Source organism: Lycorma delicatula, chromosome 7 (genome assembly GCF_047948215.1).
Source record: "Lycorma delicatula isolate Av1 chromosome 7, ASM4794821v1, whole genome shotgun sequence".
Taxonomy (NCBI): domain Eukaryota; kingdom Metazoa; phylum Arthropoda; class Insecta; order Hemiptera; family Fulgoridae; genus Lycorma; species Lycorma delicatula.
In genome coordinates this window covers 9,155,933-9,178,580 of record NC_134461.1, presented here as the reverse complement: position 1 = coordinate 9,178,580, position 22,648 = coordinate 9,155,933, and the positions used below count along the sequence as shown (strand labels likewise).

The window sequence follows — 22,648 nt, the reverse complement described above, 5'->3', positions numbered from 1 at the left end:
TATATTGAAGTGTTGACAAAACAAGATTACAGAGGAAAATTTATATATAGCAAGAAAAATTTATACATCTTTAAAAAAGAGATATCTAATGGATAAATGGGAAATTAAATAGATTTCCCTATATACCATTTTTACCTGCTGTGGTTGTATATCCTTATTACTGAATTTTAGTTATAAAAAAAGACAAACCATTAATCAAAATTATAATGACTCCATTACTAATATTTATTACATCCCGAAAACAACAAATCACGCATTCTTTCTTTTCATCAATAGTTTGATAAAATTGAAAGAAATTTTTTTGAATTTACTGTCTTATTTTTACATAGTGCAAGTAATTATAAATAAAAATGGAAAGAGAAACATGGATGATTTTACAATCATTCGAAAATGATTTTTTATTATTGTCATTTTTGGCTCATATTAGATTGATTTTGGTATTTAAATTAAAAGATTTGGCAGCATTAACTAATATTTAAACTATTACATGTAATAAAGTATACTAATCATTTGATTATAGCTTAGTAGTACTTATTTTACATTAGAAAGTTACCATCAAGAAAATTTTCTTAACAAAGAAGTGAATCTCAAAACTTACCATTTGAAATGTTTAGGGAATGAGTGTTTCAGCTTTGCTTTGTGTTGATTGGTAATCTTGTTTGGAATCGAATCTTGAAAAAAATTTTACATACCTGAGATGAACAGTGATGAGATGGACTGGGGCCATAGCAGAAAGCTATGTTTCCTTATACATACAACCACACCGTGATGTGGTTGTATTTATAAGAAATGTATGAAAATCTTTCATTGGTGTCAATTAAGTGTGCGATACAAATCTGACCTGATGAATTCATGAACATTATAGCAAATCATCTATAATAACAAACACTCTTACTGTTCTTCACTACTGATATTCTTTCTCATTGCATTATATTCAACACTATTGTTTTGCAATTGATTTTTCCATAATATACTGTAAACTTACTAATCTGTCGACCAGTTTCAGACATTCATGATTTTTGTTAAGAAAAAGAGATTTTTCAAGAGTCGCTTAATAATTAATTATTTAATACAATAAATTGAAACTGTCATGATGTTCAAGTTGGCGCCTTTGACATTAAAAATATCAGCAATTAAAAAAAATTCCATTAATAAAACCTCTTATTTATTTTAAAATATTGACTCCACTTGAAATGTGTGACAATGAAAGAACAGAATGCTGTGGTAAGAATGTTATTTTTAGAAAGTGTAAAACTGGTCAAATTCACTAGCGTATATTAAAACAGTATGGTAAAAAGTATATTAACCATATAAATTTCTGTAAGTTGATGAACAGTTATCAAGCAAAACAGGTATCACTAATTTTCTTCACAATGAAAGTTTCAACTGTTGTTTCCAAAATCACTCTAATGATCTTATCTCAAAGACAGATGCATAAAAGGAAAATTGCTGAAATTTGTAGTATGAGTTTGGCCACTGCCCATTCTTTATTCATAATAAGCTGAATTATGGAAAAATGTGTTCAAGGTAGTTCGAAGACAGTTGATTTAAATTCACAGACACTCAAATTTGCATTTTTACAGCACTTAAATAACAGTTTTTAGCAGAAGTTAATGCTTTTTTAAGATCATATAATAACTCATGATGAAACTTGGATTCATTATTTTGAAACTGAATCAAACTTCTGAGATTGCCCACCAGGAAAAAATTCTAAACATACTCATCAGCCAGTAAAGTGATGTTAACAGTGTTTTGGGACTGTAAAGGCGCAATCTATTGTGATTATTTGGAAGAACTACATATAATCAACTACATATAATGAGTATTATTGTAACAAATCTACTTTATAATCTCAATATCGTTAACTTTTTTTTATTTTGCCCTCAAAGAGTTTTTACATGACACCGATTTCAGCAACAATATACAGTAGGTCTAAAAAGTTCCCGAACTAACATTGTGTTCATATGACTTGTGAGCTCGCAACATGGAACAGAGAAGCGCGATAAAATTTTATGTTCGACTTCAGAAATCTTTTGTTGAAACTTAATCTATGATGATACAGCAAGCATTCAGTGATGAAGCTGCGTCTCACATGGTGAAAGCGATTTAACGATGGTAGAGAGTCATTGAATGACAGCAAATGAAGTTGGTGGCCGTCAACAGCTGTTCACAATGAAAATGTGCACACTCCTGCTCAAACAACCTCATCTTACCCTTTGGGCCATAGTAGAAGAGCTAAACATTAGTAAAGATGCAGTACGTACAGTTTTAACAAAAAAAAAAAAACTGCCAAAAGGTGTACAATTGTAACCGGGGATAAAAGCAGGTGCTTCATGTATGATCTGCAAATGAAGCATCAATCTGCTCCTCGGTTGAGTCCTAGAGCACAAAGACTCTTTGATTTTTGCTGCCTTTAGTCAGGCAGCAAAAATCAAGAGCGAAAACGATGTTGATTGCATTCTTTGACTCAAAGGGTCAGATTCATCATGAATTTGTTCCAACCGGTCAAACCAAGAATTCTAAATTCTATTTGGAAGTAATGAAACGCCTGATGCATCACATTCATCGAATCCGGCCTAAGTACCAAGATCCGGATAATTGGAGTCTTTTGTACAACAATGCCTCAGAACACATGGCAATAGTTCTAACACGTTATCGTGCTACAAATCAAATCACTGTCTTATCCTGTCTGCCATATTCACCTGATTTGGCTCCAGCAGACTATTTTATGTTTCCAAAACTCAAGTTGAAGATGAAAGGCTGCTTTTTTAACGACATTCCATCCATCCAAAGGGCTTGCACAGAGCTATTGAAGGCAGTCCCACTAAGTGATTTTTCCAGAGTATTTGACAGGCTGTACCAGTGCTGAAACGAGTGTACAACTAGAGAATGGTTCTATGTAGGGGGCTGATGTGAGTAAATTCGTTTGTCTTTAAATCTGTAGATTTATTTAATTTAGTTCACTATGTAAGTAGTTCTCAACAATTCTATACTACTAGAATAAAACAACTTGCAAAAAGATGTGACAAGTGCCTAAATATAGCCAGAGATTATGCTGAAAAGTATTGTTAGTTTCAATGTCATTGAATAAATAATAATTTTCTACAGTAGTTGGTCTTTTTAATCATTAAATGCTCTCATTCAACCCACCATGAGATTATCAGTTTTATTCTTCATTTAAAAAGTCTCAGAAACTACACAAAAATCTTCTTAAAACAAATAAATTTTCCTGGAGTTAGACAAAAAATTGTGATTGGGGAATTTGAATTGGACAGGATAATTGACCTGTACAATATTGATGCGAAAATGGGAACTACTTTCCATGCAACTTTTGTATATTATTGAATTAAATTGAATCAAGTAAGAAATTACTAAATTTTATGAATTACTTATTTATAAAATAGTGGTATACAAAATAAAAATTGAACTAAACTTTGTGAAATAAGAAAGTAGTAGTAGTGTCCTGTTTGATGAAAATTTATTATTAATAATTGTATAAATAGCAGCTAATCAAAGCAAAGCTAATTAACTAATTAACATTAGTAGCTAATATGTCATAAAAATTATAGTGGCCATTTATTTTTGCATTAGAAAAAAAGATGTAAGCAAAAAAAATATATATATATAATTATACAGTAAAAACAAATCTAAAAGATTATTTCAGAAAAATAGGAAGTATTTTTTAATAAAAAATACATAAGGAGATCCTTCAAAAAAATTCATTGAGAATTGTACCTTAGTTATATACTTAACAAAATACTTATCATACAGTGAAATTGTTTAAACTTAGGTCTTAGTTTAAATTAAGATAGAAATGAGAAAAATCTAAGATTAAAAATATGCTATATCACTGGTTGACAAATTGACAAATGTTTAGTTTTTTACACCATATGCATTCTAAAAGGAAGATTATGGTTTGAATTCTGTTCAGGATTGGCGTTTTGCGTATGTTATAAAATTCATTTATAGAATAAAATTTTAAAAGATGGAATAGCTATAATCATGCAGTAGTCTTGTTGTCAGTATGTTTGAATAAACAAAAGTTTCTAATATAATGACCAAAACAGAATATAAAATGAAATTATTAGTTTACTCCTTAAATTTAATTCAGTTGACTACATTACATGATACTTTAGAATTTTAAGAATTCATAGAACATTATTAATGTTTATCAATTTATCTATTGGTTCTGTAGAAGTTAGTGGCATTTATTTTTCATAAAGTTATGCACTCTGCTCAGCTGAAACCTATTAAGCAATTATCTTTGCTGTTAATAATTACCATCAATATTATTGTTACTATCAGTTACATCAGTTGTTACAAACATTCATTTCATCTTAATCATTAGAATTCCCTGAGGTGATGTACAATAATAATGTTGCTATCAGATGCAATTTTATATTTCATGAGCATAAAATGACTATATTAAAGTTCACAGCTTAAAGAACACATATTGTAGTTGCCAAATATGTCTTTTATGGTTTTTTTATGGCTTAAGTGTGACTTAACTGTTTGAAAATTTATTTTAATTGGTTTTTGTAAACGAAGGAGTTGCTATACTGTAACATGATGCACAAAACAGTACCTGCCAGCTTTGTATGTGCCCATCTACTATCCATTCTGTTAAGCTGTAGTAAACCAGTAAATGAAAGTTATCTCTGTGAGATGTTTATTTTAATTTGTTTTCTTGAAAGCAGAAGGAGACAGTATTGCCAAGTTCCATAGACAGAGTTTTATTGTGCTTATAGTATTGATGTTATAAGTTGGAGCATTGTGAACCAAAAGTTTGCTCGGTTTATTCATTTACCTAATGAATGGAAAAAATCCTAAATACACTTTCAAATCAAAAAAAGGTGAGTCCAGTGTTTTAGGACAGCAAGGGTACTTTTTCTGGCAGAATTCATGAAACTTGTAACCACAATTATGTTAGAAGTTCATTATCGAATTCTAAAGAAGCTTTGGAGTTGAGTTCAGAAAACAGAGTGGGATGCTCAAAAAATGTTGTTTCTGTCCTTCATATGATAGTGTGTGGTCTCAATTCCCAGTTTACACTAAGGCTTTACTTAAGCCGTTAATGATTTTTTTTTATCATTATGTATAACCTGAAATCAATATACTTTAACTACCATTTCTTTTTTAAGTTGGAAACTTAGTGAAGAGTTTCCAACTCTGAGTTGGAAAATCAAAATTTTCTAAGTTGGAAACTGTGATGCCTTGAAACCAAAGAAGAGCTCATGGTTGGTGTCATTGACTGAGTGGATATCCTGTTCCATGGAGTTCTTCAATCAGAGTTTGCTAAAGCCATTATCATGATTGATAAGTATCATGACACCACCTTCATATGTGTGACTATGTGAAGAAGTAAAGTAGATATTTGGGTAATTTATTATACAATAAAATCCTTTTCTCTAAAACATTTTTTTTTGTCAGTATGAATTCAGCTTTGAAATAGGCCTGGACACTGAATTTAAGATCTGTTTATCACTCACTGTCTTTTTAATCATTGAAGTGCTAGTTTTAATCGTTGAATTACTGAATAATTAAATATCAGATTTTAGAATAATTATGATAATTTTGTAGTAATACATCACTGTTTTTTTTTTTGAAAATTATCTATTAACACAATTACTGAGTTTTACTTAGGCATTTATTGTGTTCAATGAATGAATAAACTTACTTTTTATTTTCTAAACAGATAACATTTAAACTAATGAAATATAAGATAATTTTATGCTAATTTCTTGTGGGTATTTTTTTAGGTAAGGTTCATTTTAAGACTTTTACGAGGGAGATTAGAAGTGGATCCACAGAAAGATCGTCTTTTGTTCAAGCACATGTGTTATGAATTAGAGCGTTTACATAATGGAGAAGATGTAACTTTCCATGATGTTTTAAAGTAAGTTCATATTTTTATATTGCTGTAGCAGGAGGAGAAATACTCCTTTTTGTGATGTAAATAAGGAGAAAGTTTCCATATTTTAGTGATATATATGTTTGTTTGTGCCTGTGTAATTCCAGGTCAATTGTATCAAATTTCATGAAATATTTTTTAAACAATTTTTCTGAATTACACTAGCGATACAAAGTATATAAGACTTTTAAATAGGAAATGGTTAAGATACTATTTTCTTCAAGTACCAGTTAATGTGTCAGTAAAGTAGATTTAAAAACTAAGTGAATATTGGGTTGTATAACAATAATAATCGTGAAAAGCATCCAAAAATGGTTTTTAAATGTACACTTTCTTGGATACATTCATTAAATTGGTAACAAAATTAATCTTTAAATAAAAGATTTGGGGTTAAGATTTTATATTTTTAATAAATCCTATTTCATTATCTGCAGAACCGATCTAAACAAATCGTTCCAGCACAAGCTTGGGCATTAGCAAAAACTTGATACAACAAGTGTCAGTAATAATAAGAAAATTAAGATAACCAAATTAAAAATAAATAATTTATTATTCACAACATTTCATTGGCAATAAATTCCAAATTAATCCTTTATCTACAGATTTACTTTTAGTGCCAAAGAAAGTATTAATTTTTTTTTTTTTGTATTAATTTATCTAGAATTCAGCTAAACTGGAAAAAAATGTTTAATTATATTATTATATGAAAAGGAAGGGTTTTTTTTTTGTTTCCGATAAAAAAAAAAACTATCTGATCAATCGCAATCAAATTTTTACCTATGTTTCTTGGCATAACTGAGAAGGTTTAGATACATTTCATCTTGAAAAAATATTAAAAACAACAATAAAAGAAAAACAAGTTAAAAAGATAATGCTTCATTGCCTCCATACATAGTATGTTGACTCTCCACTTAGTGACGGATATTTTGTACTCTGGCAATAAATTTTTACGTAGTATATTGGCTGTCTGCTAGGTAGTGGTCAGTTGCACTAAATTCAGTCTACATAATCACAAGAGCGTAAGCTGCTGATAATTGGTAATTATTGAATACAATTTTAATTTGTTACTTTGATATATGTACAGTAGTCAGGTACATATATAGCATATATACCTAACTATACATATACATATAGTTGTAGTATTCGATTTCTCAGGTAATATGATATATTGGTTCTGTGGTAGGTGAAAAATATTTGATTATTAAAATTTATAAAATTAAATAAATAATAAGTAAAAAAATATACAAATATAAAATATAAATAAAAATAATGTACAGTTAGAAATTAAACATAATCTGTCAATTAATTGACAACGAACTGCTTGGATGGAGCTATGCGCAATGGCTCTCTCACACTAAATATAGAATCCTTTTTTTACTGCTAAATATTAATTAATAATCCCTTTCTTTTATTAAAAAAATTTAAAAAATAAAATTAATAAATAATAATAAGTAAATAAGGATACATATATAAAATATAAATAAAAATAATCTACACTTAGAAATTTATAAACAATCTTAAATTAATTAACAATAGACTGCTTCTAGTGGGAGAAAGTACAAAGTAAAGCTTTGCTTTTAATGTGGAGGGTGCTGTGTGCAGCCACCCAGTGCACCACCATTGGTCTGCTCTGCACCAATAGCAGCTAAAATAAAAATGTGAGCACATATGAAAAACAAATCCATGCACCATCATTTTTATAGAGAATGATTTTGGCAGTATTTGATTAGCAATAAAAATTTGATTATTCAAGTTTATTTATTTATTTGTGTATCTATTTTGGTGGTATTTGTTGAGTTCTTTTTCTAAAACAGAAAAAAATGTAATATTGGTAAAAAATATACAGATGCAAGGCAAATGTCAATATCACATTTATATGAGACTATGAAAGAGCGTGAGGCTCTGTTTTACGATGGTATACAACAGGAAAGCCACTTTTAAGATTGGAACTGCTTTTGAATATGATCCTCATTTGGATTATATTAATAGTACAGATTTAAAAATTGGTGCAATAATTAAAATATCATTATATCATTGTTTTATAAAAAAAAATGGAAAGATGAAACACCTGGCAATGTGTTGTTCTGAAAAATTTGATCTAATACCATACCCTGAATGTCATATCTGTGCAATTTTTAGAACAAAATTTTATGATTTACAGTATCAAAGACTTTAGTTAGACAAGTCTAAAAAATTAGCAATTAATAGAGCTCCTAAGTTCAATTTTTCATAAATAAAATGTGTAATATAACCTAGAGCATCCCATGTGCCCTTGTTTTCAACAAAGCCTTATTATCTTGTCAAAATAATACTGTATTCATCAATAAAATTGAAAATTCTTTTATGAATAATTTATCTAATATTTTTTATATATTAGATATTAAAGATATCAGTCTATAGTTAGTTTGTGGTTAAAAATGTTTCTCCAGATTTGAATACCGGTTTAACTTCTGCTACTTTTGAAGCAGAAGACCAAATAGATTTTTCTGTGTATAGATTGAAAATATGTTCAAGTGGTACAGTTATTAAGTAACTTTCTTTTGAAGATGTTTATATTTATATCAACTCCACCAGCCTTATCATTTTTCAGATTATCTCATTAATTTCTAAGGAACTCAAAGGTTTTGTAAAAATGTGTCTTTTGTAAAAATCTGGTAATGATGTATTCAACTTTTCCTTTTAAGTTAGTAGAAGATTGCTTATTTTATTATTTGTATAGTTTCATTACTTTTCATTATTATTTGATACTGTTTATACTACTTTTCTCATGTTCAGGTTATCATATAATATTTTTTTAATATTAAAATGTATTTTAATGTTTCATAAGATAAGGTGCAAAATTTATACTAGACTACTCAACAAAAATTTAAATGTATCCTAATTTCATTTTCCTATAATATTAAGAGATAAAATTTATGCCACCAGATCAGCTACATTTAATTATAATTGTATTAAACGTTTTGATATCTATCTATATATATATATATATATATATATTAGCTGTAAATGGTGTATCGGTCGGGATCATGGGTATTCGAGGAATGAGAACATCTTCACCTTTGAAAGGCCCCATTAAAATCATTGCTTCCACTACATTATTCATCAATTTTTTAACTGCAAGTAGCGTGCCGTTGCAGAGTTTTGGCCGATTAATATTCCGCAACAGGATAATTGGCACACCTATTTTCAATTTTAATATGTGTGGTGGCATCCCTGGCAGAACAAGTGAGTTTAAAAATTCCGTTGGATAATTAACTACTTCATCTGCTTCCACAACGGTGTCTATCGACTTATATGTAATTTCCTCTCTTTGAATGCTGGATTGAATAACAAGTTGATAGACATCTTTATTCTTTGCGTCAAGGATAGCTCGTTCACTGATCCGATCGTGATTTCTATGATTAATTTGAATATCAGGAAATACTTTCTCGATCAGTTCTTCTTTCGAAGTTACTAAATTACAAAAAATTATCAGGAAATGATATTCGTCTGGACGTCTCATCGACTGGCAGCTGTCCGTTTCCAATATCCAGTAACTGTCATGAGAATACCTCAGCTGATGGATCATTCTGCAACTGGACACGCATATTCGTAGTCGTCTGCAATGTACATACATGTCGCCACAGTGTTGAATATTTCAGACAAGCATTTATTTCGTCTGCTGGTGTCGATCGAGAAATTACAGGCAATGTTTGCCTAAAATCTCCTGCGAGCAAAATCAAAGCATTCCCGAACGGTTGAACGTTTCCACGCAAATCTCGTAACGATCGATCAAGAGCTTTAAGCGATTTTTTATGTGCCATCGTGCATTCATCCCAAACAATGAGTTTACATTTTTGTAATACTTTTCCCATACAGGATGCTTTGGAAATATTCCACGTGGGAGTCTCGATGATTTGCATGTTTCATTCACATTGCAGGATCCGCACAGCTGATTATCTAATTTGTAGGAGCTTATTTTGATGTAGCGGTGGCAAAAGATACATCTGGTTTAACCAGGCTCCTTGAGTTAATTGTCTTTTTATATTCTGTGTGCCACTGAAAAAGATAAAAACCACTGCAACTTGCACATTTTTCTTCATCTTCGTGGCAGTTAGTATCATTGTGGCCTTCCTTTGCACATCAAGCACAGATCTCTGTTTTCGAGCAAAATGATGTAGTGTGACCACACCCTTGGCATTTAAAACATCATTGAGGGTTAGGAATGAAAAGTTGTACTCGAACTGAAAGATAACAAATTTTTATTTTTTCCAGTGGGACTGGAAGGTTAAGTCAGTTTAAGAGATGGTGTTGGTTCTTCCATTCCGTTGTGCCTTTTTATTATATGCTTTACTTCTACATATTGGGGACGAAGCTCATAAGCTGTTTTAGTCTCTGCAAAAAATTACTCCCTGACTCATATTTAGGGTTTTGTGGGATTCTGCACTTATGTTTATATTACCCATACTATGAAGACATAAGATACATCAACTCTGCTCATTATTAAAATTTTCGATCATCCGTCTAGTAACTTCTTAACTTCTTTGGGGAACCACTTGAACCCATTACAACTTTGTTTATTAGGAAACGCGAGACCTTATGAAGGAAGCCACCTTCCTGATTATTTCAAAGAACTACAAATCTGATGTTCTTGTATTGCAGATTTGATTTCTCATCATTTAGATTAATGTTATGGTCTGAACTGTTATCCTTGTCAGACAATGTTGAGCAAGATCTTTTCACTAGACTATTTGAGGTGGTTTTTTTCAGACTGGCCACCAACCATCATGGAGTTTGCTTGAAGGCTTGAAATTTTGGCCCTATGAGTACCGGTGATATAATGGACCATTCCAGCAGAATGCACGTGTACTGGAGCTAGAGCTAAATACAACTGGGTTCACCCTGGTGGTCAGAGGGCATCGTTCGAGACTCACTACACACAGCCATCCACCCATTGGCACGATAGTTTCCACCTTGGGTTATGGTTGTGTTTCATAAGATGTCACAACACCACCAAATGTAAATGTAAGAAAAAACAGTGTACGATGTTGTGGAGTTGTGTAAGGGTATATGTTGTAATTTGTGTGGTGTTCTTGGTGTAGTAAATGTGCACAATGTTAAGTGTTCTGCAGCTCATTATAGTGTTCAATAATGGGCAGAAAAGCTGCAGAGGCTAGGGCTGTGGGGACGCCAATCCCCAAAGTCTTAACGACTAAGACTCTCCGTCGGGGGAGTCAAACCTTTTAAATCAGACCTGTCCTGAAATCATCAATAACCAAAATAATAATAAATAGTAGTTTTTATTCATATAATAAGAGTTCAGTGCTACTTAAGTATGCAATCTACAATAATTATATATAATTTTTATGTAGATTAAAATATTAATTTACTATTTAAAATAAATTAGGCAGAATGCTAACAGATTATGTGGGATGGTGCTACTTTATTTAGACCTCATACTAAACTAACAATAAAAATCCTTGTATTTCTAAGATGAACATAAATTCAATCCTTTATGAATATTATCTACACTTGAAAACAAATGTTTACCTTTACTTGGAAATGGACAATTTTTTCACAGTTTGTAGCAATCTCATTCTGACATTTTAATTCTGTTCTATTCTCTCTAAAAAGGCATCCACACCTCACTCTGAAGTTATATACAAGTTACAGGATCTTTTCTTTAGGACTTATTCTTTTCCTTGTTGAATTATTCAACAAATATATCAAAACCGATTTAAAAAAACCGGCACATCTTTGTTAAGATTTTAAATATACTTTTCCTTGAACATTTAAAATATCGTTCTTACCAAATTTAATATCAAATTCTATTTTCGATATTACAGGGTATTTTCCGCCGAAAACCATAATCATATTTTTTTGCTAATATTTTTTATTTATAATGTTCATAGATAATTTGTAGCTAATAAAAGTTTAGGAAAACTTCTAAATTTTAAGGAATGTTGGATATTGACTGAATTAATATATCTCATGATTTTAATATGAAGACATTTGGCTAAATATCTTTGTTGTTTGTAGATGAAATTCCCAGGTTTCCTCATCACATTTTCGGCATAATCATATTTTAGCTGTATTGGTTAACAATTTCAAAAAAATCTATGGAGGTTCGTCACCTTTCAGGGTTTTAGAATACTTGGTTGCCAAATATATGAAAGATCGATTATCATTTTACTGGTATTACAGTAACTGCTTCATAAAATATATTAAACTACATCATTTTATTTTTATCACTTTCTTACATAAAGTGAAATCATAAAAAATCAGTGTCAATGAATGTTGGAGATGCTAAAATGTAGCATATCAGATAAGTTCATAGCATGACAGTTCATAAGAACCAAAAGTTCAAATAAGAAAAAAAAAACGCTAAATAATTTACATTTTGGAATAAGAAGTTTTGGAGCAGTATCTATAAATAGTAAGTCAGAAATTAATGAGCAATTAACTTACCTTATTATCTACTTCACTTTCACGATCAACAGTTGTCTCTTTAGCTTTTTCTTCTGTATGATCTTGTAATGTTAACATTTCATTTGTTGCCCTTAAACCTGGTATCAGACTGTTCTGTTGTTTCTAAAAATAGAGAAGAAATAAAAAAATTGTACAATAATAATCTCATATACAATTTAGAAATTAAACATAAATTTACCCACCAGATCAGTTTATATGTATATTTAAATCTATCACCATAATACAACTTTACAACCGCATTAGAGATTATTTATTTTATAACATAACAGTAAACAATGGGCACATCAAAATGCTAGGTAACATGTCAGCATAAGGTACAATTACTTACACCTTTCACACATTAGAAATTTTGCACCTACAAATCTCAGCCTGTAAATTAAAATGACACAAAACATCTGCACATATATTAAACACAAAATTAATAACATTTTTATCAACAAATGTATCTACAGATGTGAACACATATGCTAGCGTTTCTTCCATTCCTCCCTCAAAAAATTATTAGAAAGTGAATTCTCAGGTGTAGCATAAGTTCACTTTTTTTAGCAAATTTTTCTTTATTTCATATATCATCTAAATTGTTGTTCCTTCAATGTTCTCACATCAGTGGAAACATGAACAAGTTACAGGATGTCATGTCTGGAAAATATGAAGCCTGCGGTATCATTAGGATGTTGTTTTTGACTAAATAATCATGATGAATTATTAATCAAGTGTGAGCCGAAATGCTATTGTGGCGCAAAATCCAAATATTGTTTGCTCACATTAGTGGTGTTTTCTTCAGATCACCATTTATATAGTAAATGGTGTAAAACTGCTAAGTAATGATATTTATTCACTGCATAACCTTATGGTAAGAATTCATAATGGATGACGCCACTGTAATAGAAAAAAAAAGTACGGAGAACCTTAACATTTTATCAAACTTTGGCAAGCTTTTTTTCGGCCACAGTTCTTAAGAAAATTTCTATCGGGATGATTAGACCTTTATTTCAGTGTCATAACAGATGACCCACATTCTATCAGCTGTAATGACATGTTTGAATTCTGAATCTTCAGCTAAAAATTGTTCTGTGATGGTTTTTTTTGAAAATTTAACAGTTTTGAAACAAATTATGCTACTACTAATTTCATATCCAAAATGTCAGTCAAAACGGTTTCATATGAACCATAAGAGAATCCCACCACTTCAGCAACTTCTCTAATAGTGATTATTGATCAGAATGTATTTATCTTGGTAAAATAGGTTATAGACGTGTTAGAATGTCTAACTTTTCTGTTGTTTTCAACCTAAGGCCTTGAGACACGGCTTTCTTGAAAATTGATTGTATTACTCATAAATCCTTAGTGTCAACATCATAAATACTTAGTATCATCCTCACCAAAAGCCTTCTTTAAAACTTTCACTACTCGATTGCACTTTATTCCATTTTTATCATAAAATTTAATGCAAATCCTTTGTTCTGTCATTTTCAAACAAAATAAATTAGCATTCTTAATAAAATAAATCCTTATCACTTGATATGCCAAATTTGAACGACATGTCTAATATGCTTGAATATTGATAAACTTATTTATTTGATTTCTGTTGTCTCATAATGCCTCAGGTCCTAAAGGACGGTAGGTGACATGTCACAGATTATATATGTATGTTAATCAATCCCTACAGATATGTAATACAAACTGTTTCATTTTGTCTATGAACCTACATCCAGTGAAATAAAATCATTTAGATAAAACAGAAAACTTGGCTATGAGTAATTATCAGTATTAGAAAAGACAACATAACATATCTACAACATAACATCAAAATCACTGGAAGCTGTCCTTTGTATTTTTCTCACTCACAGCCTATTTTTATTTCATCCAAGTATATTTTTATCGATTACTTTGTAGTCATTTTATGTTTAGTTTTCACTGTGATAATGCTCAGTATATAAAAGTTTCACGTACAGCAAAAATATAGAATAAGTGAAAAAGAGACTGCTTTCATTCACTGCTGCAGAAAATTTACGTAAAGGAGCATGGAAATTGTACAACAGGCAGAAAATTTGATACAGTAAAGCGCTAAGTTTGTGAGTGATGAAAGAAAGAAAATAAATGTCTCAGAGCCAGTAAAAATAACAGATCATTTTGGTGGAAAAAATGAAATATAAAAAAAATAGAAGAAAAATTTGCAATTATAAAGTATGTACCACAGTTTAGATTCATGATTTCTACAGACATGTGTTGGATGAAAGCCCTGGAATCGCAGATGGATAAATATCAGTACGGATGGATTTGAGTCTTAACTGGGTATACCAATTTCTTTGCTGACACAGTTTCTTTGTTTGAAGAAGGATGATAATAGCACAGCAGATACCAGAAACATGTGAAAACAAATGACAGAATTTCAAAGATATATTATAAATTTATGCAAAAAGAACAATTATTTCCTAAATCAAATTAAGAATGTGATCCAACACCGGTGACTTTTGAAATACACCATCAACAACAATAACTGAAAGTGTAGAAGATGCAAACAGTGTAGACATAAACTGTTGGTTACGAAAAACAAAACTGTTAAGAATACTTTTGGAACGAAAGAAAATACAGTATGCAATTTTGGACATACAAAATACACATACAATTTTTAAAAGAAAATCTCTACCAAAAAGTAAAAACTTTTCAGCAGATATTTTCATATAAGCCCAAGAAAAGGGACAGATGAATAATGAATTAGTACTGAACTGAATTAAATGCATCTGGGAGTGTTGATCAAAGCTTTATTATGAAAATCTTCCTTGTAATGGACAGTTTTAGGCGTCATACAACCATTGATGTAAAGCAAAGACTGATTGCTAGTGTGATATGGTTAATATTTCAGATGGAATATCTAATCTGCAAGCTCCAGATATCTATGTAAACAGACTATAAAAACAAATCTCCCTAAACAATACACACACTGGAAGTCCAACATGACAAAAGAGACATCATTTGGTAAAATTAAGAAAGCGTCTTAAATACAGATTTATGAGTGGATTATTGTGGCCTGGTCAGAAGTATGCTGATTAAAAAATTGTTCAAGAGATATATTTTGAACACCGATTATGAAGATAATAGCAATTCTATGGATGATGGAAACTAGAACACCGATTACAGAATTAGGTAAATAACTATTATAATTTCTATGTTTTTAATTAAATATTTCCAGTATAGACTGATTTAATAACATAAAGGAAATAACAAATACTACTTATTATACATTCAATCTTCTATGTTAATTTTGTAAATAAAATGCAAAGTAGCAAATTTTTTTTACTACTTCCAATTTTCCAAACCTGGGTGTACTTGGTACATGGAAGTATAAAGTATTTATGGAGCTATTAATGATTAAAAAATTTTAATGGACTCCATTCTGAAACTTTCAAAGGTAATTTTCAAACTTATTTATTTTGTACAAGATGTTAAGATGTTAATGTACAAGGGTATATTGGTTGATGTTGGGTAAATTACAAAAATTAAACATAGCTCGTTTGCCAAAGTATTGGACTTTGGCAAAACTTAAAGATTAGTAATCTTACATTGATTAAAGAAAATTCAATATTATGCAACATAATGTTATAACATAATACAATAATATAATTAATATTGTAACATAATGCAATTCATCATGTTATAATGATTTTAAAAACATGAGATCGTAATATTAGTACACTGAATTTATCACTACATTTTTCGCAATTAAGATATATAAAAAACAAAGCTAATACAGTTCTTAATGAAATCTATAAAACTGACAAGATTGACAAAGCTTTGAATGAAACTGATTTAGATTATTTAAAAACTAAATCTGAATATATAAAACATAATATTAAATACACAACATGTAATGTAGTCTTTAAGTGCATGGTTTGGGGTACTGTAACTGGTAGGGCGTATCTTGATATGCTTCAGACAAGGATTTTGCCTGCCATCCAAAATCTGTATGGTGATTAACTTTTTTACATACAACATGACAGAGGCCCGCCTCACTACCATCAAGATGTCAGGTTGTACCTCAATAAAACTACCTGGACGTGGGTGGATGGGTTGAGATGCTGTTGAATACCCACCTTGGTCTCCTGATTTTTCACTTCCGGATTTCTATCTCTGGGGGACCGTCAAAAATGACATGGGACCGTCAAAAATGACATGGGACCGTCAAAAATGACATGTATTGACAAAAATCTGCAACAATCAATGACCTATGTGAAAAAGTCATAGTCATTTGCTGCCATTATACCATTATACTAACAGCTGTAGTTTGGTGTGCAGTTTGGCACCGTGGGCGTTGTATAGAAGCTGCTGGTGGTCATTTCTAACACACACCATAAGCCTCTCTTAGTACCAAAAATTGTCACTTTGTCAGATTTGTCATTAGATACGGACTAGCAAACAGTGAGGACATAGTTTTGGACCCCTCTGTAGATTTCAAAATATATCTAATGGAAAACATCCTGAATTTGGTTACTTTTTATTACATACAAATCCATCATTACATTTGATTTGTTTTGTTCCATATCCTCAATATAGTGTCATAATTTCTTCAAAAGTTAGACAATTATTACCAGCAATGCGATGGAGATGGTATTTCATTGCCTTGACTGCACTTTCGCACATGCCGCCAAAATGGTGTGCGCTAGGAGGGTTAAAATGCCATTGACAACAATCCACTGACAGATTCTCCAAAATGGCTGTATTATTATTTTTCAGCATGGTATAATTTTCACAAAGCTTGTTAACAGGCACCGATGAAATTTGAGCTGTTGTCACTATAGATATTTGCACAGATTCCTTGGCGTGGCATGAATCGACGAAGAACTGCTAGGAAAGCATCAGAAGTTAAGTTACTTACGAGTTCTAAGTGAACGGCATGCGTAATAAGGCAAACAAATACTGAAACGTAACATTTAATGCGACCTTCGCTGCGACATGTGCCAGATTTTATGAAGAATGGGCCAGCAAAGTCCACACCCGTGTTAAGGAAGGGCCGTGCAGGAACAACTCGCTTGCTAGGTAGACTTCCCATGAGCTGGTTATGTGGTTTTGCTGATAACCAAAAACAACGTGTACATTTATCTAGAATGTATAATCCTTCTCGCCGAAGGTATCCAATAGTTGGATCGAAGTGAGCTGATCAATAACTGTGAACCAGCATGCAAGAGTCGTTTATGCTCTTGCTCAATTAGTAGTCGCGTAAGATGATGACGCGGTGGTAAGATGATTTGATGTATTTGTGAAATGGAAGCTCGGAATTTTGTAGCCTTCCTCCAACTCTAAGAAGACCAGCATTATCAATGAGTGCAAGTCACGTATAGTTGATTTAGTAGCTAATTCCCACCCACTTTCCAAATTCGTGAGTTCTTGGGAATAACAGACGGACGCATTGTGCTAATTTTATGCAAGTGTTTAAGGATGTTTTTAATTCCTTAGTAGTGAGTGGCCCAAAATTTTGTGAATTCTTTGAACCTTTACAATTTTTTATAAAACAAAGACAATATGCAATTTTTCGCTGGACTTGTGGAAGAGAAGATGATTCCTTCAAAATGTCATCTGAGGAGGTGAATGCGACAAAACTTACAGTATGATGCATTTCAGGAATATCACTAATTAAGGTTGCCACAAATGTAAGTGACGGCCATTGTGATGGGGTTTCTATCAACCAAGACGGACCGTGCCACCATAACTCGTTATTTATGAGACCTTGAGGAGTGACTCCGCATGACACCATATCTGAAGGATTGGATGCTGATGAAACTTGATGCCAGGTGCATTCCTTTGTTAAATCTTCCACTTCACTGATGCAATTTGCAACGAATGTCTTCCATGTAGGGCGTCTCCTACCTCAGGACAGAAAGCTCCAACATATTTTTTGGCGTCCTGATTCTATTTCTCGTGTCAAAGAATTCTAATTAAACACCATAACCTACGGTTTGAAACCTTCAGCGTATCTTGCCCAACGTGTACTTCAACAACTTGTTACTGATGAGGGATCCAAATTTCCTCTCGCTGCTCATGCTTTATCGAATCATACCTATGTTGATAGTTACTGGCTCTGCTGATATTGACACTGCAAAACAACTCATAGACGAACTGGTAAAATTATTATCACTTGGTGGCTTTGAGTTGAGAAAATGGAACTCCAATCAGCCATCACTCTTAGAAAAGTTTCCTTTTCTAAGAGTTCCTTTCCTTAATCCTGACGCTCCTGAACCATATGGGCTCCTGATTTTCAGGAGCCCACATGGTTCACAGTACCGTTAATTTTGAATTGCGCCTCATCAGTCCACACAAACTTCCCTGCAAATTCCTCATCCTCACCAACCATGAGCAGAAACCATTCACAGTACTCCATCCTTCGATCTGGGTCGTCATCATTCATCACATGTAGCATTCCTTGTTCCAAACTCTATCTGCCACTGGCATTGTACCTCATGAACGTTCTTGTACTTCTAGTACCACTTCAGTACAGCCTTGCATTCAACAAACGATAAGCGAACCTCAGCCATTGTTACTACTCGACTGTCTTCTGCTGCACTAGCTAATATGACCGACTCATTCCACTACTGGCATAAATTGCCAGCTCTGCCTACCACAACAAATTTAATATCTTACAATTACACATTACATTAGTGAGTGTAAGTCTTTTTGTTTAGAATCTAAATCAACAAAAAAATCTCAGTATCGCTCCATATAAATTTAGACCTGCTTTATGAATGCACGGCCTGAATTAAACGTGGAAGAGAACTCAATATTCAGTGTTTAAAACATTTTGATAGGTTAACAAGTAACAGCATAATATTTATTGTAACATCTTTTGGGGTGCAGATGAAATATGTGTACTTAAATTTTACTGAATCTTTGTAATGTCTAAATTCGATTAGTAGTTTACTCTGTACAATTCTTGGGATGTTGGATCTCCATTCATAAAATTTTATTTGATTTGCTACCAGATCATTCCTGTCTAGTCAAATAGTAAGCACTTTAATGAAGAATGGTGAGCCTTTCCCTCTCTGGTCGAGTCTGACCAATAATGATTTACACGCGTCATAAAGGGACAATCTTAGCATCTTCTGTGTGATTTTGTTTTTATTTTCAGTCTTAATCTACAGATTCCCATTTAATTTAGTTTTATGATTATTCAAGCTCGGGGAATGTTTGTTTTATCTTTCCTTAGTATTAAACTACATGCTACATTTACTGTTCATTAGTATATTTACTTAGGTGATTAGTTATAAGAAAAACAGACAATAAGCGTGTAATATTATTACAGAATTTCTGCAATAAAGATACTTCTTTATAAGGTGAAGCGATTTACATTGATGGATTTAACCAGCAGTTACATTTAGATGTTCCCTTATGGCATATTTTCTCAGATACAGATTTTATGTATTTGTCTTACCGGTGCAAGCATGCAATAATTGGAGACATTCATGTACATGTCCCTGTTTTCAGTAACCATGTTCCATATCTCGGTTTCTTGGTGCCTAGTTATGTAGGAATCTTAGCCGATGAAATAGCTGATGCACCGCTTAAGAAGTTTGCTTTCACTTAACTATAATGGATCATGAAATTACGCTATATATAACATAATTTTATATGCTGTATGAAAAAACAGGTGAAGATAGCTTGCCTGAATTAGCAATTGACAATTGCCATCAGTAAACTGTCATTTTAAAGCTGCTAGTATATTGTTGTGAAAGTCATCGGTTCCGACAGTCACCTTTAAGAAGGTGTAGTTTATATTTGGAATATGTCATGTCATCTTCTTTCTTTCAAAAAAATATATATACTGTAGTTTGAAATAAGCTCTACTTGAGACATTGATACAAACATATATCTAAAAAACATTTTGTTATCGAGTTACAGCTAGTGAAAGATTTTCCTGTATTTCTGTTTTCCTGGTGAAACGAGTTCATACTGAAACTTTCTGGTGTTAAACCGGATGGTTTTGTATGACTTTTAACCTCAAAAATCAAATAAAACTGATCGCAGAACTGTATCTCCTGCATTTTTCATAATATCCAACATAAAACAGAAAAAATAGCTCTATATACACGCATGTTTCTTCTTAGAGCCATCTCTTAACCTAAGTTGACCGTCGTAAACTATTCTTAATTTTAGGCGGCTGCTGTAAATAAATAAATAAATGGAGAACTTAAATCTTCAGTCGTTAAAACTTTTCTGAAATATATTGACGGAAAAAAATATGTTGCTGTTAAAATATCTTAACAAATTTTAATATAACTTTTCAAGAAATTTGAAGGAAACTTACTGGAAAACAGTTATTTACTTTAGTTCTAGAAGTACCGTTATTCAAATGTTCTAGAAGTACCGTTATTCAAATATCAGTTTGATAAACATAATTTGTTTGTTATAAATATTATATGCATGTGTGTGTGTGTGTGTGTGTTGTTTCTTACACAATTATTTATTTTGTAGTATAATTTAGTATTTAGTACGATTCACTATAATTATTTATTTTATTTACTTATACATCTATTGTTCTGTATCTACTTTTATTATAACTTATGTTGTGTTCATGAATTAGTTTTAACTTAACGGTTTTATTTACAGGAATATCAAGCATGCCATTATTGTTAACCGCTAATCTGCTGGAGAATTCAACTTTACCTACAGTACCTGTATTAGCACCACCAAGCAGTCAATAATTATAGATATTTTTAATGAAAATGAAACTTTCTTGTTCAAAGTTTTTTATTGTAAATTTGAATAATGCATTTAGTGACAGAAAGTGTAAAACAATTTTGAATGTAATTTTACATGATGGTGTCTGAGTATAATTATATAATTTTTTAAATGATTTTGCCTGTGTTTGTATATATATATATAACACACACATTTACTTTTCTTGTCTATTTTAAACATTTAATATTTTTAAGTAGAAGTGATTCTGTCAGAAAAGAATATGTATACGATCTTAAGTTAAAATTTATTTTTCATATCAAGATTGACAGACTTGTGTTAATAATAAATATTTATTTTAAACTATTTCAGTGACATATTGTAGAGGTTATGATAATGATAAAGTTATTAAGCGGTGAATATTATCTATGTATGATTTATTTTCTTCTATGGAAATTTACATAATGCTTGTAATGTATATTGCATTTATGTTGTATAGTAAATTATGCTCGCTTAATCTTTACTATAATTATTGAAACTAACCTAATAAAAATATTTTTAAAGTTACATCTGTTCGATGCAAGAACTAGGACCATCGCCTGTACTTTTTCTTTACTTAGAAAGCTGTACAAAAATTTTCAAGATATTTCTCAATTAAATATATTGTGTTACAACAGAAAATTAAGGCGGGACTATATACCAATACCTTTGTGTACCGATAGATACAAAGAATAGATTTTTTAGCTGTCCTGATTTCAGGGCTTAAAAACTGATGCGCATTAATTTCACTTGTGCGATTCATCTGGAAAGCGTCATTATCAGGTATTATTATTTTCTCATCAGATTTCCTACCAAATTGTGAAAGTTTTTTAGAGTTATTTACCAGTCAGTGGCTTTGTTCTCTTTTGACTTAGATGTGATTCTGCATTACTGAATCTTTATAGACGAGAAAAAAAACCATTCCTACTGCACCTTTTGTTTAATACCTCTATGTGGACAAGGATGTCCTGGACACCTGCAGCAGTAGAAGGAGATGAACAACAAAAAAAATTATTTATTTAATTTTTTGTTGGCAATCCACTTTTGCATAAAACTTCAGATACTTCAGGCTTATATTCTCCAAAGGAAGGAGATTTGGCTAGAAATATATATATTTAACGTTGGAGTGAAATACAACGGTGCAACGCAATTTTTTCTCTAAGATCACTCTTGCAGAAATATGATATTTTGGAGTCTACTAAGCACTCTGATAAAGTCCGATAAAATTTTATCAGATTTACTAAAAATTTTAGGGTCCAAAAGAATTTCTATGACTTTCGTGCTAAGAGCTTTTGCAAATTCGAAATATTAAAAGTTTTTGCCCCACCATCACGGGTTATTGCCTATATATATTTGGAATTGTTTTATGGCTTTTGGGTATTATAAGAAAATCTTTGAATTTAAGAATTGAAAACGATTTTAGAACTGCACGCTTTTTGTACAGGAAAAATTGTTCCAGCTCTGCTTCTAGACAAGGCACTAGTGTTCGAATTAGGTTTTAAAAGATCTTTGCTTAATTAAATGAACACAAACAATTAAAATCACGCATGCTGTTCTTACTTG

General features: G+C 31.4%; 1 protein-coding gene across 2 annotated transcripts in view; it reads left to right on the top strand.

Moving 5' to 3' along the window:
* Nucleotides 1-21,553, top strand: part of LOC142328095 (sodium leak channel NALCN-like) — a 70,455-nt gene extending 48,902 nt beyond the window's left edge. Inside the window, exons 7-8 of one of the 2 annotated variants that reach the window (XM_075371591.1) lie at nt 5,760-5,896; nt 20,978-21,553. Coding sequence is in view for 1 of the 2 variants with exons in the window: in XM_075371592.1 (XP_075227707.1) it covers nt 5,760-5,763 (4 nt within the window). In the remaining variant the exon portion in view is untranslated. The remainder of the gene's footprint in view (nt 1-5,759; nt 5,897-20,977) is intronic. The other variant, XM_075371592.1, reaches the window with a different exon arrangement.
* The last annotated feature ends 1,095 nt before the right edge of the window (nt 21,554-22,648 follow it).